We start from the raw sequence: 19,120 nt of genomic DNA on the forward strand, positions 1-19,120 counted from the left end.
TGAAAACCTATGCCTGTTGTAATGTGCTGTTGTGTCTTGGAAATTAATATTTTCAAGTGAGTTGTGATTTTAAGCTGAATAGAGAGTTTATCATTGAGGCTGTTAATGAGCTCTTCTAATTTAGCCTCTGTGTGAATCCAATGCCACATATGTCAATTAAAATGTAGAAATTATTATTACTACATGACTGTATCACTGACTAACTGAGTTGGTGTGAATCAAAAAGTAGTTCCTGGAAAACCGAAATGTAGCCTCTGAACATTGTAAAGTCACCCTCAAGAAAATCTCGAGAAAAGCCCTCAAAAAAGTATTTTCACACAGGGCCAACTTCAAAGAAATGGAGCTGGTTGCATACTGCAGAATCACACATTGTGCCAGTGCTGCCCACTGTGGCCACGATTCATAATATGAATGACTAGATTGCATGCAATTGTTTGACAAAACTGTCATTGTAAAATATATCATGCTGAAACCTAACTTTTGATGGATTTGGTAAATAGAGGCATAAGGTACAAAAGCGAAGAGATTTTGTTGAACCCAAATAAAACAGTTCAACATCACTGTGAGTCGAGAGTGGGTTGTTAGAAAACCACAGTAGGTCTGGCAGCATTCGAGAAGCAGGAGATTTGATGCTTTGGGCAAAATCCTGGGTGCCAGAGAGATCTGAAGACTTTGTAGAGGATTCAGTAGAGACTCCATACACTTACTAGAATAGCTCCAGAGAAGAGAGAACATCGAGAAGCTGAAGTTACTCTCCTAAGAGCCAAGAAGTTTGAAGGGAATTGATGGAGATATGTATAATGTTGAAGGATTTAGATAGAATAAACAGAAACCATTTCCAGTGAATGAAAGATGAGTAATCATATGGCCCAGTTTTAATTTACTTTAAAGTCAATTTAAATTAACTGGCAGAAACGTAGAGGTGACAGGAGGATAAACGGTGTTGACACAAAAAGTGGTTAAGAATTGGAATGTGCTCCATTCCTGATATTGAGGTAGACACAGATTCAGATTAGTTCACAGGATTATTGGCGCACACAGGATAAGAACTGGGACTGAGCAAAGTTGGAGCCAAGATGGAAAATACCATTTCAGGTGTTGCTGACCACTCCCATGGCTGTGAAAGTACAAGGACAACTCCGCTGGATCCATAGAATGAACTGTAAACGGGTCAGTGAAGGAACAGACAAGGATTAAGGAAGAGGAATGCAATGGATACTGGTGACTTTGATGACTTTGGGGAGGTTTCACTTTGAGGGCAGAAGGATTTCAGACCAATATCTTTTTGTCCCTGTAAAGGTGACTAAAATGATCTATACAGCATAATGCCTTTTTGTATTGGGTTTATCAGAGCGCCCAAATGATGGCGGAAAGAAACTGATTGTTGAGTATGGTATGGGCTCATGTGCTGCCCTCTTCACAAGGGGGTATTCCTTTATGGCCTGTCTCCTTTAGCTGGCCCGAGGTGGCTGAATGGCTAATACGCTGTAACTCTGAAACTGATCCTGATAAATCTAAAGACCTGCAGGAATGGCAGTCGGCAGGATATGATATGACCCTAATCAGGGATTGATACCAACAACCCATTGTGACTACACTGGTTGTTCAAATGGGCATCATTACTTAATGCTAATCTCCTGCTTTGTCTCCTTTGCACACTATTTCTTCAGAAATAATTAATCTTTGCCCTCTTGGATGCATCAATTAAACCTGCTTCCACCACATTTCCAGGCAGTGCATTTCATATCTGAACTACTCACTGTGTGATGAAGCTTTTTCTTACATCGTCCTTGCTTCTTTTGCACTTAACTTTAAATCTACGCTCTCTCTTGTTTCTTTTACACACCTGTGGAATAGCTTCTCCTTATCTACTCTATCCAGCCCTCTCATGGTTATGGAAACTGCTTTCAAATATCCTCTCAGTCTTCTTCTCTCCAAGGAGAACAGTACTAACTTCTCCAGACTATCCTCAGAAGTGAATCTTCTCATTCCGGTGAACCACTCTCATAAATCAATTCTGCATTCACATCTTTTCTATCACGTGGTGCTCCCAGCTGTCCATGATACTCCAGCTGAGCTCTAATGAGTGTTTAGTACAAGTTCAGCATTACCCTCCTTATCCTTGTACTCTATGTGCCTATTAATAAAGCTGAGAACACTGTGTGCTTTATTAACTATCTTCTCTGCGTGTCCTGCCACTTTCAATGATCTGTGCACATATACACCCATGTCCTTCTGCTCTTGCACCCTTTTAGAATTGTACCCTCTATTTTATATTGTCTTTCAGTGGTCTTCTTACAAACTACATAACCGTACACTTCTCTGCATTGAACCTCATCTGCCATTTATCTGTCCACTCTGAAGAATCCTTTTTAGAGTTCCACATTGTCCCCTGCACAGTGTAGAATTAAAGCAGTTTTCATATCATCCACAAACTTTGTAACTGTCCCCTGTGCACCAAGATATTGATATGTATCAGTAAAGCAAGGATCCTGATACAGACACCTTGGGAACGCCACTTCAAACCTACCTCAAATCCAAAAAAATATATTATTACTCTCTGTTTCCTAACACTCAGCCAATTTTATATCCATGTTGCTCCTATCCCTGTTCCACTGTGACATACAACTTGCTTCTCAACTCTATTGTGGGGCATTGAATCAAATGCCTTCTGGAAATCCACAAATACTCTATCGACAGCGTTGCCTTCATTGTGCCTTTCTCAAAAACAGGTTGCACAAATGCAAGGAGGAAACAATGGAACGAATGGGTGGGGAAGGGAACTCACTGAGTTTCTCTTTGAAATGACTATTCTGCCCTATTGGACAAAAAAAATTGCATCATGAAGGCACTGAACAGGGAGCTGTCGAGGATGAAAAGGGAAAGGATAAGTGAAGCCCAGAGAAGTTAAGCAGCAGGGCACTTGATTTTTCTTCCTTGATTCAAGGGCCATAGATAAGTTAACTGAGTGAGTGAGCAAAGATTTGGCATGTGGAATATCGTATGAGGAACTGTATGATTGCTCACTTTCAGAGGAGAAATAGAAGAACCGAATATTATTTAAACGGAGACAGGCTGCAGTATTGATGAATTTAGTTGCCCTAATATATGAATCACAAAGACTTATCATGCACATGTAGCAAATTGTTAGGGAGATGAATGGAACATTGGCCTTTATGGCAAGAGGGAGCAGAGCTTAAAATTACAAATGTTTTGTTAAACCTGTACAAGACATTGGGAGACTATACTTGTAGTACAGTGTATAGTTTGGATCTCCTTTTTTAAGTTGGGAGTGGTGGGGATGGGGGGGTGTGGTCTGCTTGCTTTGGAAACAGTTAGAAGAAGGTTCACTCGGCTGGTTCTGGAGATGAAGGAATGATCTTACGTAGAAAGGTTTAGTATGTTGACCCTGTACTCATTGGATTTAAAAACCGGGAACAGTCTGATGGAGCTTGGCAGGTTAGATGTTGAAGGATGCTTTATCTCATCAGGTACTCTAGACTAAGCAACATCTTTTAGAAGAGAAGTGTCACCCATTTAAGACTGAAATGAGATGGACAGATTTTGATCTGAAACCAAAAGAGAAAATGCTGGAAAATCTCAGCAGGTCTGGCAGCATCTGTAAGGAGAGAAAAAAGAGCTGACATTTCGAGTCTAACTGACCCTTTGTCAAAGCTTTGACAAAGGCTCAGTTAGACTCGAAATGTCAGCTCTTTTTTCTCTCCTTACAGATGCTGCCAGACCTGCTGAGATTTTCCAGCATTTTCTCTTTTGGTTTCAGATTCCAGCATCCGCAGTAATTCGCTTTTGATCTACAATGTTGTCAAGAGCTACAGGGAGAATAACAGTTCGGGCCACAAACAGATCAGCTATGAGTTTATTAAATGGCAAAAGAGACTGAAAGTTATGAATGCCCTACATCTATTCTTATTTCTTGTGATCTTTTGATTTGGCATTCCATAACAGATGACAATGCCATTTCAGTCTCCTCTCGGCTATTATATTCGATTGTCCCACAATCACTTATTGTAAGGGGAACACCCCTGTATTACTTGTCACAATGTGGAATGATGTGAGTCAATGTGGTTGATAAACTCTGTGCATTAAGCAGCTTGAAGGAGGAAGCCAGATTAGGAGTATCAGAAGCAAAACTAGAAATTGCTGGAAAAGCTCAGCAGGTCTGGCAACATATGTGGAGAGAAATCATTTCGGCTCAAGTGACTCTTCTTCAGAATGGCTTTTCCAGCAATTTCTGTTTTTGCTACTGATATTCCTAATCTGGATTCCTCCTTCAGGTTGATCGTCCTGACAAAAATCAAAAGAACTACACATGTTGGATATCAGTAGCAAAACTCTGCAGATTAAGTCTTTCATTTTTTAGAATGGGTTTGCTAATTTTGGTTCATTATTATGCAAGTTCTAGAACTCCTTTGAAATCACATTCTCAAGATAACTTCAGGTTTTCTAACAAAATATGTCAACTCAGCTCAGATAATGCATTAAAGGTGAGGTTAAAGTCTGGTTAAGTGAGGTTAAAATCTTGAGTCAGACTGGTTCTATTTCTAAAGTGGGATTTAGAGAATCTTACATGGATTGAATGTAGGTTATGCATATTTTTGAGCAAAATAAAATATAATTCTGCAAATATAGATTCACCCCATAAACTTATCTGTGTGCGCGTGCAGGAGAGATGGAGTGAATGTGTGTCTGTGTAGGTGTGAGGGCATGTGAGAAAGTGTGTAAGCTTGATGTGGTATAAGACTGAGAGGGTGTGATTGTGTGGGGGGTGTAAGTGAATGCATTTGAGAGTGTGTGTGTGTGTGTGTGTGTGTGTGTGTGTGTGTGTGTGTGTGTGTGTTGCAATGGGGCCACCTGTAGTCTGATATGAATTCAGGCTCCCAGTTGAGGGAATCCCCATGGGTACCGAACTTGGCTTTCAGCCTCTGCTCGGCCACTTTGTGTTATTGCGTATCCCGAAGTCTGCCTTGGAGGCTGGTCACCTGAATGTCTTGAACCGATGAAGTGTTCCCCGACTGGGAGGGAACACTCTTGCCTGGTGATTGTCCTGTGGTGTCTATTCATCCATTGTCGTAGCATCTGCCTGGTCTTGCCAATGTACCAAGCCTCAGGGCAACCTGGAGACAGACAACATTGGCCAGGTCACATGAATACATGCCGCATACATGGTGGGAGGCATCCCCACATGTAATGGTAGTATCCGTGTCGACACTCTGACACATCTTGCAACGGCTGCCATGACACGGTTGTACAGTGTTGTGGTCGAGGTTGTCCTGAAGGCTGGGCAGTAACTTAGACAGAGAGAGCTATCTCAAGGGGCCAAATGGTCTAATTCTGCTCCAAATCTATATATTCATTACAGGATTATTTTGATTTTGCATTTGGCCTTGGGATAAGTAGCAATAAGTAAGCGCTTTGGGTGTTTTTTTTCAGGTATGGGAAGTGCAAACTGGACAGAAACTCTATCAAATTGAGCATCCGCATGGACATGGTGTAGAAGTGACAGCTGGAGCAGTGGATCAGAGAGGAATGCATCTCATTACTGGAGCAGCTGATGGTGAGGCTTTTTAAAGCTAGTTTTGATTTAGGGTATTTTTTCATTTACTGTGAAAGAAAACCTGAACCATAACCCCTTAACTTTTCCCATCATCTCTCCTGCTGACCTTTCTGCCTTATCCATCTTTTTTATTTATTCACAGGACATGAGCATCACTGGCTAGGCCAGCATTTATTATTTGTTAGAGGCTAATCTTGCAAATGTTTTCTGATTCCAGTTAGCTCACCTGCCAAGACTCCTTCAGATTCATCAGATCACCCTTTCCTGATTTTCCTCATTGAATCCACATTCACTCATAAGGAGGTTTTTGCCATCTCCTGGGAATGACTATGATTTATACTCCCTCAGCCCAATGTCCTCAGCTTTGAGCATATCTAGACAAATCTATCCCTGCTCCACTGCTTCTTTATTTCCAACACCTCCCAACAACTCCATGACATTTTCCCATGCAGTTGGAGAAGGTGTGACACCTGTCTGTTTACCTCCTCTTGCCTCACTATCCAAGGCCTCACACCATTTTGTCTACTCTACACTGGGGAGACAAATGGCAAACTAAATGACCACTTTGCAGAACACTATACACAAAAGTGACCCTGAGCTTCCAGTTGCCTGCCACTTCAATACACCACCACATTCCCATGCCAACATTTCTGTCTCAGACCTGCTATGGCACTCAGATGAACCTCAGCATAAGTTCGCAGAACAGCATCCCATTTTCTTCTTCGGGACCCTGAAGCCACTAGACTAGGATCAATAACGTTAGACCCCAATTCCAACCTTCCACTTTTTTTTACCCACACTACACCCTGGCCAGATTGGATTCAACACAGTCAACCCATTCTCTCTGACTTTCAGAACTGATTATCACTTTTTTTTAGCTTTTCTCCTTTCCTCACCTACTGTCAGTAATCTTGTCTTCCCACCCCTTCTGTCCCTGTGCTCTGTCTCTGTCTCACCTCCTCCCATCCCCTCAACTCCCAATCTCCTCTTCAGCAAAAATAAATATTATATTTTCCTAGCTATCAGTTCTGATGAAGTCACCAGGCTTGAAATATTAGTTCTGCTTTCACCCGCAGATGCTGCCAAACCTGTTTTTATTTCGGGACAGGTATTTTTAAACTGCATAAAGAATGATTAGGCATTACCCTGCTCTAATCAATGATCTTCATTGTTCCAGAACTATTAAGAACAAGATGTTGCCAGTGACTTTATGCCACCAGCAATTATTTCCTTAAATCCTCTTCCTTGTTCCTCTTGCCTGACCTTTCTAAGAGGTGCTGAGTAGGTACTGCCCTTTCAAATGTGCTATCTTTCAGATGAGGTATAAACCAACATACTCCCTAATCTGTAAGGATAAAAGATCCCATGCCTTTATTCAAAGAACAGGAAGTTCCTCCATTGTCTTAGTTAGTGTCTATTCTTCACCCAACCATGATTGATGGCCATATGATATTTTTATACAATTTCATTGTTTTTTGTGGAACCTTGCACAAATTTGTTGCTGTATTTCCCTCTTCAGAATACCCTCAACCGTGAGGTTCCCACTCTGACCATTTATCCTTCTTGATTTTGCTCTACCACCCCTCTGGTCTCTTCTGGCTGAAGTACGTCGAATATGGTTTTCAGCTGGTAGTTGAATATTAAGGATGCTGGCAAAGAGTGGGTCATTGCTGTGGCATGTTCCTGTATAAGCTGAGGAACTTCTTCGATTCATCATCCTGGCAGTCACTCCCCTTTTGAAGCCTTTCAGGTCTGCTTCAAGGTTTGTGCAAATCTCTCTGCCTGGCTGTTTGTCGTAGGGTGATACAGAGCCTATCTCACATGTCGGACTTTGTGATTTTCCAGGTATTCCTTGAACATTTGTGCCACAAACTGGATGATTATCACTCATGACTTGTTTGGGGTTCCCGAACCTGGCAAATATTTCATACAGTCAGTCTATCATTGTACCTGCTAATACTGACTTCATGTCCACCACCTTGGGCCACTTGGAATGGATATCCATGACCACAAGTAACATCTGTCCCCCTTCTGGTCCTATGAATTCAATGTGAATATGCTACAATGTTAATTGAGGCCATTCTCATAGGTGAAGGGGTGACAATGGGACCTTTTGAAAATGTAAGTCTCATATGATCCCATTTTCTACTCTCTCTGGGAATCCACCTTTAACCACTAAAAGTAGCTCCTGGCTATTTCGTTCATTCGCACCATGCTGGGCTGCCCTTGGTGCACTTGTTCCAACAGATTTCCCATTAACAGGGGAGGAATAATAACTCTCATTCTTCATAATAAACATCCGTCCGATATGAAAAGCTCCCACCTGCTGGACAGTTAAGGTCAGTAATTCTGGGCTGCTTCTATGACAAGTCCTCTTCCTCAAGACTAAGTCCAACACTAGGCTTCAGACCAAGTCATTCCAAAAAACATTCAGACCACGACTCACTCATATTGGTGTTTTTATCTGGGAAAAGTGCATCATTTTCAGGGTCCAGTTGGGAACGTCCTTATTTCCCAACACTGTTGTGCTTCTTTGACTGCTGGTATCTGATATCGTGTGAGTGGGTTGACATAGCCAGTGCCCCCCCCCACTGCAGGTATGCCAAAGCTTTTGACAGTGTTCCCGTATGTGGGCCACAAATGGAGGTTAGCAGTCTTCGGTCTGTCAGCAGCACAAGTGCCTGCTGAAAAAAAAAGCATTGCACACAGTTTGTGACTGAAATCCCATCCTCGTTGCCAATTTTAACCAGAAATAGAACACGAGGTAGACGGAGCGTAAACTTGGAAAGGCAATACTTTATTTGGAGTCCACAGTTAGTCCTAGACTCTCCCCCTAGCTCCTGTCTCCACACCTGACTTGCCTCTTAAAGGGGCAACATAATCCCAACCAAATACATAACACTCCTCTCCCTTTTTCTCATCCTCTCCTTTTCAATATATGTACATCCAACAATTATAATAACTCTTATACAAGCATTGAGCTTCCAGAAGCTTGACCAACATGTAGTTCTACGAGTCAGGTGTCCTGTGACATCCATCTTAAAGAACAGCAATGTTCTTTATGAAAACAGATATACCTGCGATGGAATATTTAAAAGTTTTTAAACCAGAAATATACGTAGAGTTTCTTATTAGTGTACCTTTATGTCAAACATAAAGACGAGAAGCTTAGAATTTTTTTTTTAGCTTAAAGAGCATTATGTCAGTTGCTTCTGCTACTCATCCCCAAAGTTCCCCTCTGCTCCAACCATAAACTTGTATTGTTTTCTATTTTTATACCCTTCTGCCTTCGGGCTGTCCGTGAGCTCTTTAGATGCATGCCATCCAAATGTACTTTCTTGACACCATTCCCAGCAAATTATTCAGCCTGCCCACCTTAGTGGCTGTTGTTTATACAATTCCTTCTTTTTTAAAGTCAACCTCACCACTTGTTGCTCAATAAAAACAAACCACCATCCCACATGCTTTTGTCTCTGTGGTGTCATTTTTCTTCATTGAAACACTACATAAATGTTTCTTTGGTTTTGATCTCAGGAAGTCTCGCTGTAAAATGGTTTGTATTCATTTTGCACTTCATATAACATGCCTATTGTTTCCATTCTCCTTTGACCACAGGCTCAATTATAAGTTGGGAGCTTTATACTGGAGAGAAAGTTAAAGTCATTCCTCCGACCACAGAAAACACTGAAGAAGATCATCGCATTTCACAGCTGTACTTTCTGAACAATGGCGACCCGCAAATAGTGCTTGCTTTTGGTTGGAAAAACAAGATCAAAATTCTTCAGGTTTCTAGAATTTGCCGCAATATTTATTTAGCTTCTCTGTATGACAAGAAGATATAAAGATCTGTTACATGCAACATGTAAAATATTTGACATGTAAATATCCAAAGAGATTAGAAAATGATGAATTGTTTTCTTTAGTACAGAGAAGGTGAAGAAAAGTTTAATAGAGTGTTCAAATTAATGCTAAATTTGATAGAGTTGAATGGGAGAATCTGTCTACGCTGGCTGAAGGGCCACAGAACAGAGGAAACCATGTAAACTAATTGATAAAGCTGCAAGCTGAGAGTTGAGAATTGTCTTTTGCTCAGCAAATTCTATGATCTGAAATACAGTATCTGAAAGTACAGTGGAAGTAAATTCAATTGTACTTTACAGGTGGCTGTGTAATAGCTGGGCCACCTTTGACAGTGCTTTCAGTGCTTGACCATTCTCTGCTTCATTCCTAATTGTTTGAGAGGTCTTGGAGAACAGCTCTCAGACTTTGAGAGGAAACCTGTTGTGAAGCTTTCCCTGCAATGCTAAGCATCCAATCTGAACGATCTGCATAAAAGCAGGCTATATGGTGCTTCCTACATTGACAACAGAAATCCTCTCTCCAATTCCCTTGTCTGTCAGTCTGTCATTGATAGTACCCACTGATGTTATGATCCCACCTGATGGTAATTCTGGAAATGTCACATCCCAGAATGAAACTTGGCTTCATAGGTCATAAGATTTACTTTACAATGTGGTTACCATGGAGATCAGTCATGGTACATATTCACACAAGGCCATCATTGCTTTCAACAAAAAAGTAGAAGTGTGATATACTTAAAAAAAAGCCCAAAGATATTTATGAAGCACACCCACCCCACATTGCAGCTACTACTGACCCAGTCACTGCTTGACTGTCTGGAGACTTGACACAGGCCTCTATTGCCACAGGAAACATCCCACTGAAACCCATTAAATTCCACAGCTCCCTCCTTCATGAAAATACCTGTGGAGGTGAGTAGATAATAGGCACCAGCACACCGCCAAGAAAAGTAGTTTTACACTCACCTCTGGGTATTAGAGTATTCAGCCTCATGTGTAAATAAGTCATTTCTGTAAAAAGAAAATAAACCCACTGTGTCATTGTAGCATGGTGGTCAGCATCACAGTGTCAGGGTCCCTGGTTCGATTCCAGCCTTGGATGACTGTCTTGTGGAGTTTGCACGTTCCTCCATGTCTCTATGGGTTTCCACTGGGTATCTGGTTTCATCCCACTGTCAAAAGATGTGCTGGTTAGGTCGATTGGTCATGGTAAATGTGGAATTATGGGGATAGGGTAAGGGGCTGGATTTCGTGGGATGTTCTTCAGAGGGTCAGCACAAACGTGATGGGCCAAATGGCTTCCTTCCACGCTGTAGGGAGTCTATGACTCTTCATACAGTAAACCCTCCGTATTGGCAAAGTTATGTATCGTGAATTTGCCTATCCACGCCAATAAGTAAATAAGACCAAAAATCAATACCTGTGGGCAAAAGTTGTGGATCCACAATATTTTTAACCATTTTCAACCTATTTTTCATGAGCTCTGCACTCATGAATTTCATCATTTGCAGGGGCTCTCAGGAAGAGAACCTTCAGGGATAGGGAGGAATGGCTATACAGGGTACTTGGTTGAAAGTTTAGTTCTAGATGCATCTTCCTGCAATAACCAGTTGCAACAACAGCAATTTCTTCAGTTATCTCAGGTGCCTGTACTCCTGAGTGACTAGAATCTGGATAGAATATGGCAACATTTAGTTCTAATAGCTGGGATTGGATTTATTTTGATATTTACACAAGCAAATTCAGCATCAGAATGGCATACTCTAGTGAAGCTTCATTAAATAAAACAAGCAGAGAACCATTAATACAATGCATTCAGTTCCTAACAGTCTCATTTCCCCAAAGGACACATCAGATGAACCGAATCTAACCATTCTAGCAGAATTTCCAGATATAATCACTGCAACATATAACAGAAGCAGTTTAGCCAGAAGGAAGGAATTACAATTTCTCAGTGCAGAATTACATGCTGGAAAGGAGGTAACTGTAATATTGTTGATGTTTTGTCATCTTATCATATAAATAATTATTGGCATTGTCATATGCATTTTGGGAACAAATTAATGTGTAATGTTGGATAGGAATCATCTGTACAGAATTATAAAACATTCCAAGAGTAGAACTCCACATGTTATAGGTCTCAGCTTCTTACTCCAATCCTTTACAGCTATAAACAGAATTTTAAGGCACGAGTAGAAATTGGTCATGCTTCAGGAGTGGTATTCAAAATCAGTACTTTTAAAAATATTCATTCACAGCATTTATTGATCATCTCCAATTGCCCAGGGGACAGATAAGATTCAACAACATTGCTGTTGGCCCTGAATCACATATAGGCCAGACCAGGTAAGCTTGGAAGAATTTGTTCCCGAAAAGACATTAGTGTTGACAATGGGTACATGATTGCCATGGGCCACCTCTACATTCAAGATGTTTTTCTTTTTTAACTTGAATTCATATTTCACTATCTGGACTGGTGGGATTTGAACCCATGCCCCCAAAACTTTGGCCTGGAGTTCTGGATTATTAGTGCAGTGATATCACTGCCTCCTCACCTACACTGAAATCAATGTACGGAAGGACCATATAAAATAGGCCTGTCATGTGAATAAGACCAGCACATAGGAGGGGCTCACTGCATTCCAAAGGCAGTGCATCAGTTCAAGCAAGGATGAAGGTTGGCCGTTTTTAGATGCTGCACTGGTCCTGTGGTTTGTTAGGGAAAGGAGTAGGAGGGAGAAATAGGTAACGGCCTATAATTTCAATAGAGAGCAATGCAGAGGAGTACCTCCTCTTTCTAGTCCCAAGTTCAGTAATATTTTCCTTGTTGGTGGTGAGCAACTACACCTTACTCCCCCATTCTCCCATTTTCATTACCTGTGTATACTTTGCCGACTTGATTGTTCCTGAAGACATTGATTGCAACCAGCACAACACATGCAATGTTAGATATAAAGGGAAACTTCTGTTACACAAAAGCAGTGATAGAAGGCTCATTATTTGCATAGGCAGTAACATTCATGTCAGTTGATACACAGGACAACTAAGGAGCATGCTAACCACTTTGGCAATCAGCAAGTTCCTTGTGTGTTGCAGACATATTTGACAGGTGATGTACACTTTTAAGTCACTCTCCTATTTTGCGCTGAAGAAATGAGCAGAGTGAATTCCAATTTAATTCCCACTGTTCCATTGCTTGCCATTTTTCATTCCTTGCAATAAATCTGTTAGCTATTGCATATTAATTATATATGTTGGTTAGCCTGCATGTCAGTTCATCAAATTGTAATCATTTGTTTTGCATTATTGCAGAATGAACTGACCGACACAGCACTAAGTGGCATTGATTTAATAAACATCAATGATGAAAATTTGCTAGCTGTTGGATGGCTCAATTTAATCATGATATGGAATTTAGATATGGCATCCCTCTTGCAAGTGTAAGCAAAGTTTCTTCAGTTGTTGAATATTCAAAGATTTACCGAAATCTTTTAAAATGAGACTTTGGAGATTAGTCAGTTCTCATGAATTATAAGAGGAGGTAAAGTTGACACTGATTTAAGACAAAGACATGAGGACATATTAACGTCACATAAACAACATAAGGTTTTACATGGGACAGCAATCAATCTGTGATCGAGTAGGAGAAGAAAATACTTTCTACCTGGATATATTGTTAACCAACTTGGACTGTTAGGTAAACACATCATAGCTGTTTTACTCCCTGTGAAAATTTCTTGCCAAGTTTCAACCAGTTTCCACCCAGTCCATGGAAAGGTTAAGATTGTTTCAAGTCTTTCTGTTCCATTTGCAACTGCATAATAGTTATTGCTATCTTGACTCTGTTCAGGTCCTGGACGACTCACATGATAACTCATATTTGGCACTGATTAATTTAAAATTGGGATCCTGTCAAATAGGTAGAATTCAGATGCAGTTTCCAGCAATTTTCACTGCTGAGGGAAGGACCTGCACAAGAAACTAGGAATTGCTGAAAGCTGCGAATATTTTCAGAACACTGTTTAAAACAAGTGACATTCACAGGTAGTGTGATAATTTGGAGGATCTGTTCCAGTAGAAATAACTGATTTCTCCAGAATGCTTTTTTTTGTGAGGAAGCTCCATTTTGCATCTGTCTTCATCGTCCATTTACTGCAGTAGGACATCTTATCCTGCTGAAATAAAATAAATGTATAAATATCCAATTGATTCAGAGATTTGTAAGTTTGTTTGAGGCACATTGAGATTTGCATGATGAAATATGATGTGAAGTAATGAGTGAGTAGCAAAAGGGATGGTCTTAGATCAGGCAAGTGGCAGAAGGCAAGTTCAGAATGGGTGTGTAGATTTCCCTGTGGAACCAGGTGGCAGTAGTCTGCTTCTTGTGAATTATTTAGGATAATCAAAACTTTAACTCATTTACCAGGCAACTACATATGTTCCTGAATTCTCATTTCCTCGAGGGACATGGACCAAGTACTGGAAATAGAGTTAGGTTGGTGATTTGCAGACATGATGGACAGAGAGGCCTCATGTGTTGTAAATCTTTCTCCACTTCCTAAATATTCCAGGTATCTAAAAAGGAGGAATGTGTATGGATGTGGGGAGAGGGCAGATGAATGGCAGTATATGAATTAGACATTCGGAGGGACAGCACAAACATGATGTGTTATAATGATTGTATGAATTTTAGATCAGAGAAAGAAACATGATTCCTCAACATGCACACTTGGGAGGCATGATTTCCTAATGTGAGAAAGATTTCATTACATGTGGTATTAACAATATTTATTTGCATTGAATTCTAGATTTAACGAAGATCGAATTACAGAAACACAGGATGAAGTTAAAAATCAGGAATTGATGCATGATGTCAAGTCACCCATTGTTAAAATTGTCAAATTTGTACCCCTCAAACTGCAAATTAATGAGATTGAAATTACTGGGTAAATATGCCAATTTACTTCAAAACTCTTCTTAATAATTTTAGCTTGTATCACATAAAATTGCTTGTACATAAATGAAAGAGTTTTTTCAGTTAATTGCCAATCTGCTTTCTTTTGAAGGAATTCAACCCTTTGTTGTCCTTAACTTTTGATGCTATGTTCTAAGTTCCTGTGCAAGAAGAATGAAATGACATCCATTTTTTGCTCCTCCATTTCTTATAATTTAATTGTTTTAACAAGTCATTTACTTTTTCACTGAAAACATGCAAAAACTATATGATATGCATTTGTTGAAAAAGCTAAAAATGTGTTGCTGGTTAAAGCGCAGCAGGTCAGGCAGCATCCAAGGAACAGGAAATTTGACATTTCGGGCTAAAGCCCTTCATCAGGAATGAGGAAAGTGTGTCCAGCAGGCTAAGATAAAAGGTAGGGAGGAGGGACTTGGGGGAGGGGCGATGGAGATGTGATAGGTGGAAGGAGGTCAAGGTGAGGGTTATAGGTCGGAGTGGGGTGGGGGCGGAGAGGTCAGGAAGAAAATTGCAGGTTAGGAGGGCAGTGCTGAGTTCGAGGGAATCGACTGAGACAAGGTGGGGGGAGGGGAAATGAGGAAACTGGAGAAATCTGAGTTCATCCCTTGTGGTTGGAGGTTTGCCAGGCAGAAGATAAGGCACTCTTCCTCCAACTGTTGTGTTGTTATGTTCTGGCGATGGAGGAGTCCAAGGACCTGCATGTCCTTGGTGGAGTGGGAGGGAGAGTTAAAGTGTTGAGCCATGGGGTGGTTGGTCCAGGCGTCCCAGAGGTGTTCCCTGAAGCGTTCCGTAAGTAGGCAGCCCGTCTCCCCAATATAGTGGAGGCCACATCGGGTGCAGCGGATGCAATAGATGATGTGTGTGGAGGTGCAGGTGAATTAGTGGTGGATATGGATGGATCCCTTGGGGTCTTGGAGAGAAGTAAGGGAGGAGGTGTGGGCGCAAGTTTTGCATTTCCTGCGGTTGCAGGGGAATGTGCTGGGAGTGGAGGTTGGATTGGTGGGGGGTGTGGACCTGACGAGGGAATCACGAAGGGAGTGGTCTTTGCGGAACGCTGATAGGGGAGGGGAGGGAAATATATCCCTGGTGGCGGGGTCCGTTTGGAGGTGGCGGAAATGACGGCGGATGATACGCTGTATATGGAGGTTGGTGGGGTGGTAGATGAGAACCAGTGGGGTTCTGTCCTGGTGGCGGTTGGAGGGGCGGGGCTCAAAGGCGGAGGAGCGGGAAGTGGAGGAGATGCGGTGGAGGGCATCGTCGATCACGTCTGGGGGGAATCTGCAGTCCTTGAAGAAGGAGGCCATCTGGGCTGTACGGTATTGGAACTGGTCCTCCTGGGAGCAGATGCGGCGGAGACGAAGGAATTGGGAATATGGGATGGCGTTTTTACAGGGTGGGAGGAGGTGTAGTCCAGGTAGCTGCGGGAGTCAGTCGGTTTATAGTAGATGTCTGTGTTGATTCGGTCGCCCGAGATAGAAATGGAAAGGTCTAGGAAGGGGAGGGAGGAGTCTGAGACAGTCCAGGTGAATTTGAGGTCGGGATGGAAGGTGTTGGTAAAGTTGATGAACTGTTCAACCTCCTCGTGGGAGCACGAGGCAGCGCCGATACAGTCATCGATGTAGCGGAGGAAAAGGTGGGGGGTGGTGCCAGTGTAGTTGCGGAAGATGGACTGTTTCACATACTATTTGTTGAAAAAGTACAAGAAGCTATGGGAAAGTGTCCACAAGAAAAAAACAAGATAACTATGTAGTCTGATTTTTCCAGATATTCAATTGCTATATTTTAATTAAATATAGCAGAGATAATTAATTATGATAGTTTATACCCAGATGTTATGAACAGATTTTGCACTGCCAAAGATGCATTGAGTCTGTAACATCAATGCCTTCGTAGTTACAGGATGAATTGTACGTCACCAACGGCATGGTGACACTCAGAGACAGGGAAAGAGGGTGGAATTGGGACCAAGATAGTGATGACTGCTCCCACCATGGATATTAAATGCCAATCGTTTGATTGCCTAGCAACTCACAGATGCAGGATTTATTCATCGATGGAGCCAGAAGCTCACCTCAAGCCAATTGAAAGCCCATATAAAATTCAGTCCTGTGTGTTCTAGTCAAGTGACAAAGTTAACTGTCCTGCTGTTCACAGAGTTTTATAGTGCAGAAGGAAGCCATTCAGCCTATTGTACTCATTGTGCCATGTTAATTACAATGTTCTAGTATGAGCGTTTCATCAGGAACTAAATCACAGTTTAGTATATTTAAAATAGCAACATACATTGCAAGCTATGAACCAGACATTACAGCAAGCCAACTGGTTTCCACGTGTGAAGCTTGCAATCCCACAACAGACTGATATGCAGAGTCCAGCACTACATACACACCTTAAAGATATAGAAAAAATAACTTCCTGCCTTCCAACAAACAGTTAATTTACTTACAAGTTAGCTGTTGAGTCTCTATGAAGTATAGGTAATTTACTGACGGTCCAGATTTTGTGTCTCTGACTTAGTTTGGAGGTGCCAATGAATGCTTATTGGCATCAGTGACATTGTCTGTTGTTAGGTATGTATGTTAGCTCACTGAGCTGAAAGGTTTGTTTTCAGACATTTTGTCACCATGACTAGGTAATATTTGTCAGTGAGAGTCTGCGGTGAAGTGCTGGTGGTATGTCCTGCCTCTCAATTGATAGGTCCTGGTTTCCGAAGGTGGGTGATGTCACCTCCAGATTCTTCTTTTCAAAGGAAGGTACATGGGATCTAAGTTATTGTGTTTATTGATGGAGTTCTGGTTAGAATGCCATGCCTCTAAGAATTGTCGTCTGTGTCTGTTTTGCCTGTCCTAGGATGTGTCTGTTGTTCCTGTTTGTATTGACAAGCTTTTCTTATTTGTATTGAAGTTGCTATTCCAGAATTATACTAACTTGATACACTACTGCCAGATTACCACTGACTGATCTAATTTCTGAAGCTAAATTGAGTTGTTCAAATCTTCTTGGCAATTCCTGTTTTATTCCTTAAGCGGTTCCTGCTCAGTTAGAAACTTTTAGTTTTGCAGTCTGTATTTTTCCAATTCTATCAAAGTTTTCACCTACTTTTGTTCCAATATACTTTTCCCCTTCGTAACTTGTTTTATTAATGATTCAGCCACTCACAATCATTTTCTCTTTTGATTCCTTTGAAGCCTGGATATTTTCCATTTTGTAGTTGCTTCAGTGGAGTTTGATTGTCTCTATGACTTCCTTGAGTTCTTCCACCATTTGCTTCTGAAACATAAGACTCAGTATTGATTTGTAGTGTGTTATTGTGTGCACTGTGAATCTCCAGCTGTTCTTCCAAATGTGTTGTATTCTTGAACATCGCTTTGAGCTCAGGTCGATGTACCTGCTCATTTTGGGCCTGAACTGTTTTAGATTTGAATTGCTCAGTATCGTCCTCTAAACCACTAATATTTTCATTGAGGAAGGGGGAGCCAAAATGTTAACTCAGATTTCCTTCACAGATGCTGCCAGACCTGCTGAACTTTTCCAGCAACTTCTGTTTTCGTTTCTGATTTACAGCATCCACACTTCTTTCAGTTTATCTTTAATATTTTCATGGGATTGATAATACAGAACTTGTGGTTCATCTTATTTCCTTCCTTTATCCTTCAGCTCATCATTCAATTTGAGAGCTGTATAGAAGTAACCTCTAAAGAATTCATTATCTCAAAGATGCTGTTTTCAAGATCAAATTATTTTGAAGTCTTTTCCTTTTGAACTTCAATTTGTTTTCCCACAGCAGAGAGCTGAGATTTCAACTCACCGATTCAGAAGAAGGTGGTGTCCTTTCATGTTCAGGTCTGCAAATCGCCTGCTGCAGTTTCTGTTGTTTCTCCGATGATTAACTGACTCCATTGATTGTGACTAGTGTGAGATCACAGTACACTGGTACTGTACACCTGCAATTACTGGCCCAGCAGAGTCTTCAGTCTAAAACATCTGCAAGTACATTAATTGTATTTTGCACCCAACAGCTATTGATTCTGCACATGGAATTGATGAACGATGATATGCTTAACGTTTATATTTGTATGTTTTATTATAACTTCCCATTTGTGGGTACATGTCATTGATCAGAATTTGCAGGAAGCTTATGTTGGTACTTTTCTATGTGAACAGTAATGAATACTCACTAGTTTTTTGAGCACAGGTAATTTGAAGTTTTACAAACAGTTTGGATGGTGCGATGTTTTGAGATTGACAGTGTGAAATGTTTCACCATTCTTTGGTTCAATGTGTCCTTTATTGCAGCTTGACGGTACTTATTGTACACAGCCTATTTGGTTTAGTGCTCCTTGTACCTGCCTCAGCTTCTGCTCTTGTGCACTGTCTCAATTGATGTTCTTTTCTGACACATACCTTGCAAAATTGATTGAAGCTGGGCATTTCCTTAGTGCATGTAGAAGACCAAACATTCCACAATCTTGCTATTTTTGAGAGTTCTAGCCATTGGTCGCCATACTATAGGAAGGATGTGGAAGCTTTAGAACGAGTGCAGAGGAGGTTTACCAGGATGTTGCCTGGAATGGTAGGAAAATCTTATGAGGAAAGGCTGAGGCACTTGGGGCTGTTCTCATTGGAGAAGAGAAGGTTTAGGGGAGATCTGATAGAAGTGTATAAGATGATTAGGGGTTTAGATAGGGTAGATACTAAGAACCTTTTACC

General features: G+C 41.1%; 1 protein-coding gene across 1 annotated transcript in view; it reads left to right on the forward strand.

The window, feature by feature from the left end:
* Window positions 1–19,120, forward strand: part of LOC132819370 (WD repeat-containing protein 64-like) — a 125,549-nt gene that overhangs the window by 66,623 nt on the left and 39,806 nt on the right. The window contains exons 13-16 of the mRNA XM_060830845.1: window positions 5,452–5,575; window positions 9,191–9,360; window positions 12,748–12,875; window positions 14,244–14,381. Of these exons, the coding sequence (XP_060686828.1) occupies window positions 5,452–5,575; window positions 9,191–9,360; window positions 12,748–12,875; window positions 14,244–14,381 (560 nt within the window). The remainder of the gene's footprint in view (window positions 1–5,451; window positions 5,576–9,190; window positions 9,361–12,747; window positions 12,876–14,243; window positions 14,382–19,120) is intronic.

This window comes from Hemiscyllium ocellatum, chromosome 10 (genome assembly GCF_020745735.1).
Source record: "Hemiscyllium ocellatum isolate sHemOce1 chromosome 10, sHemOce1.pat.X.cur, whole genome shotgun sequence".
Lineage (NCBI taxonomy): Eukaryota > Metazoa > Chordata > Chondrichthyes > Orectolobiformes > Hemiscylliidae > Hemiscyllium > Hemiscyllium ocellatum.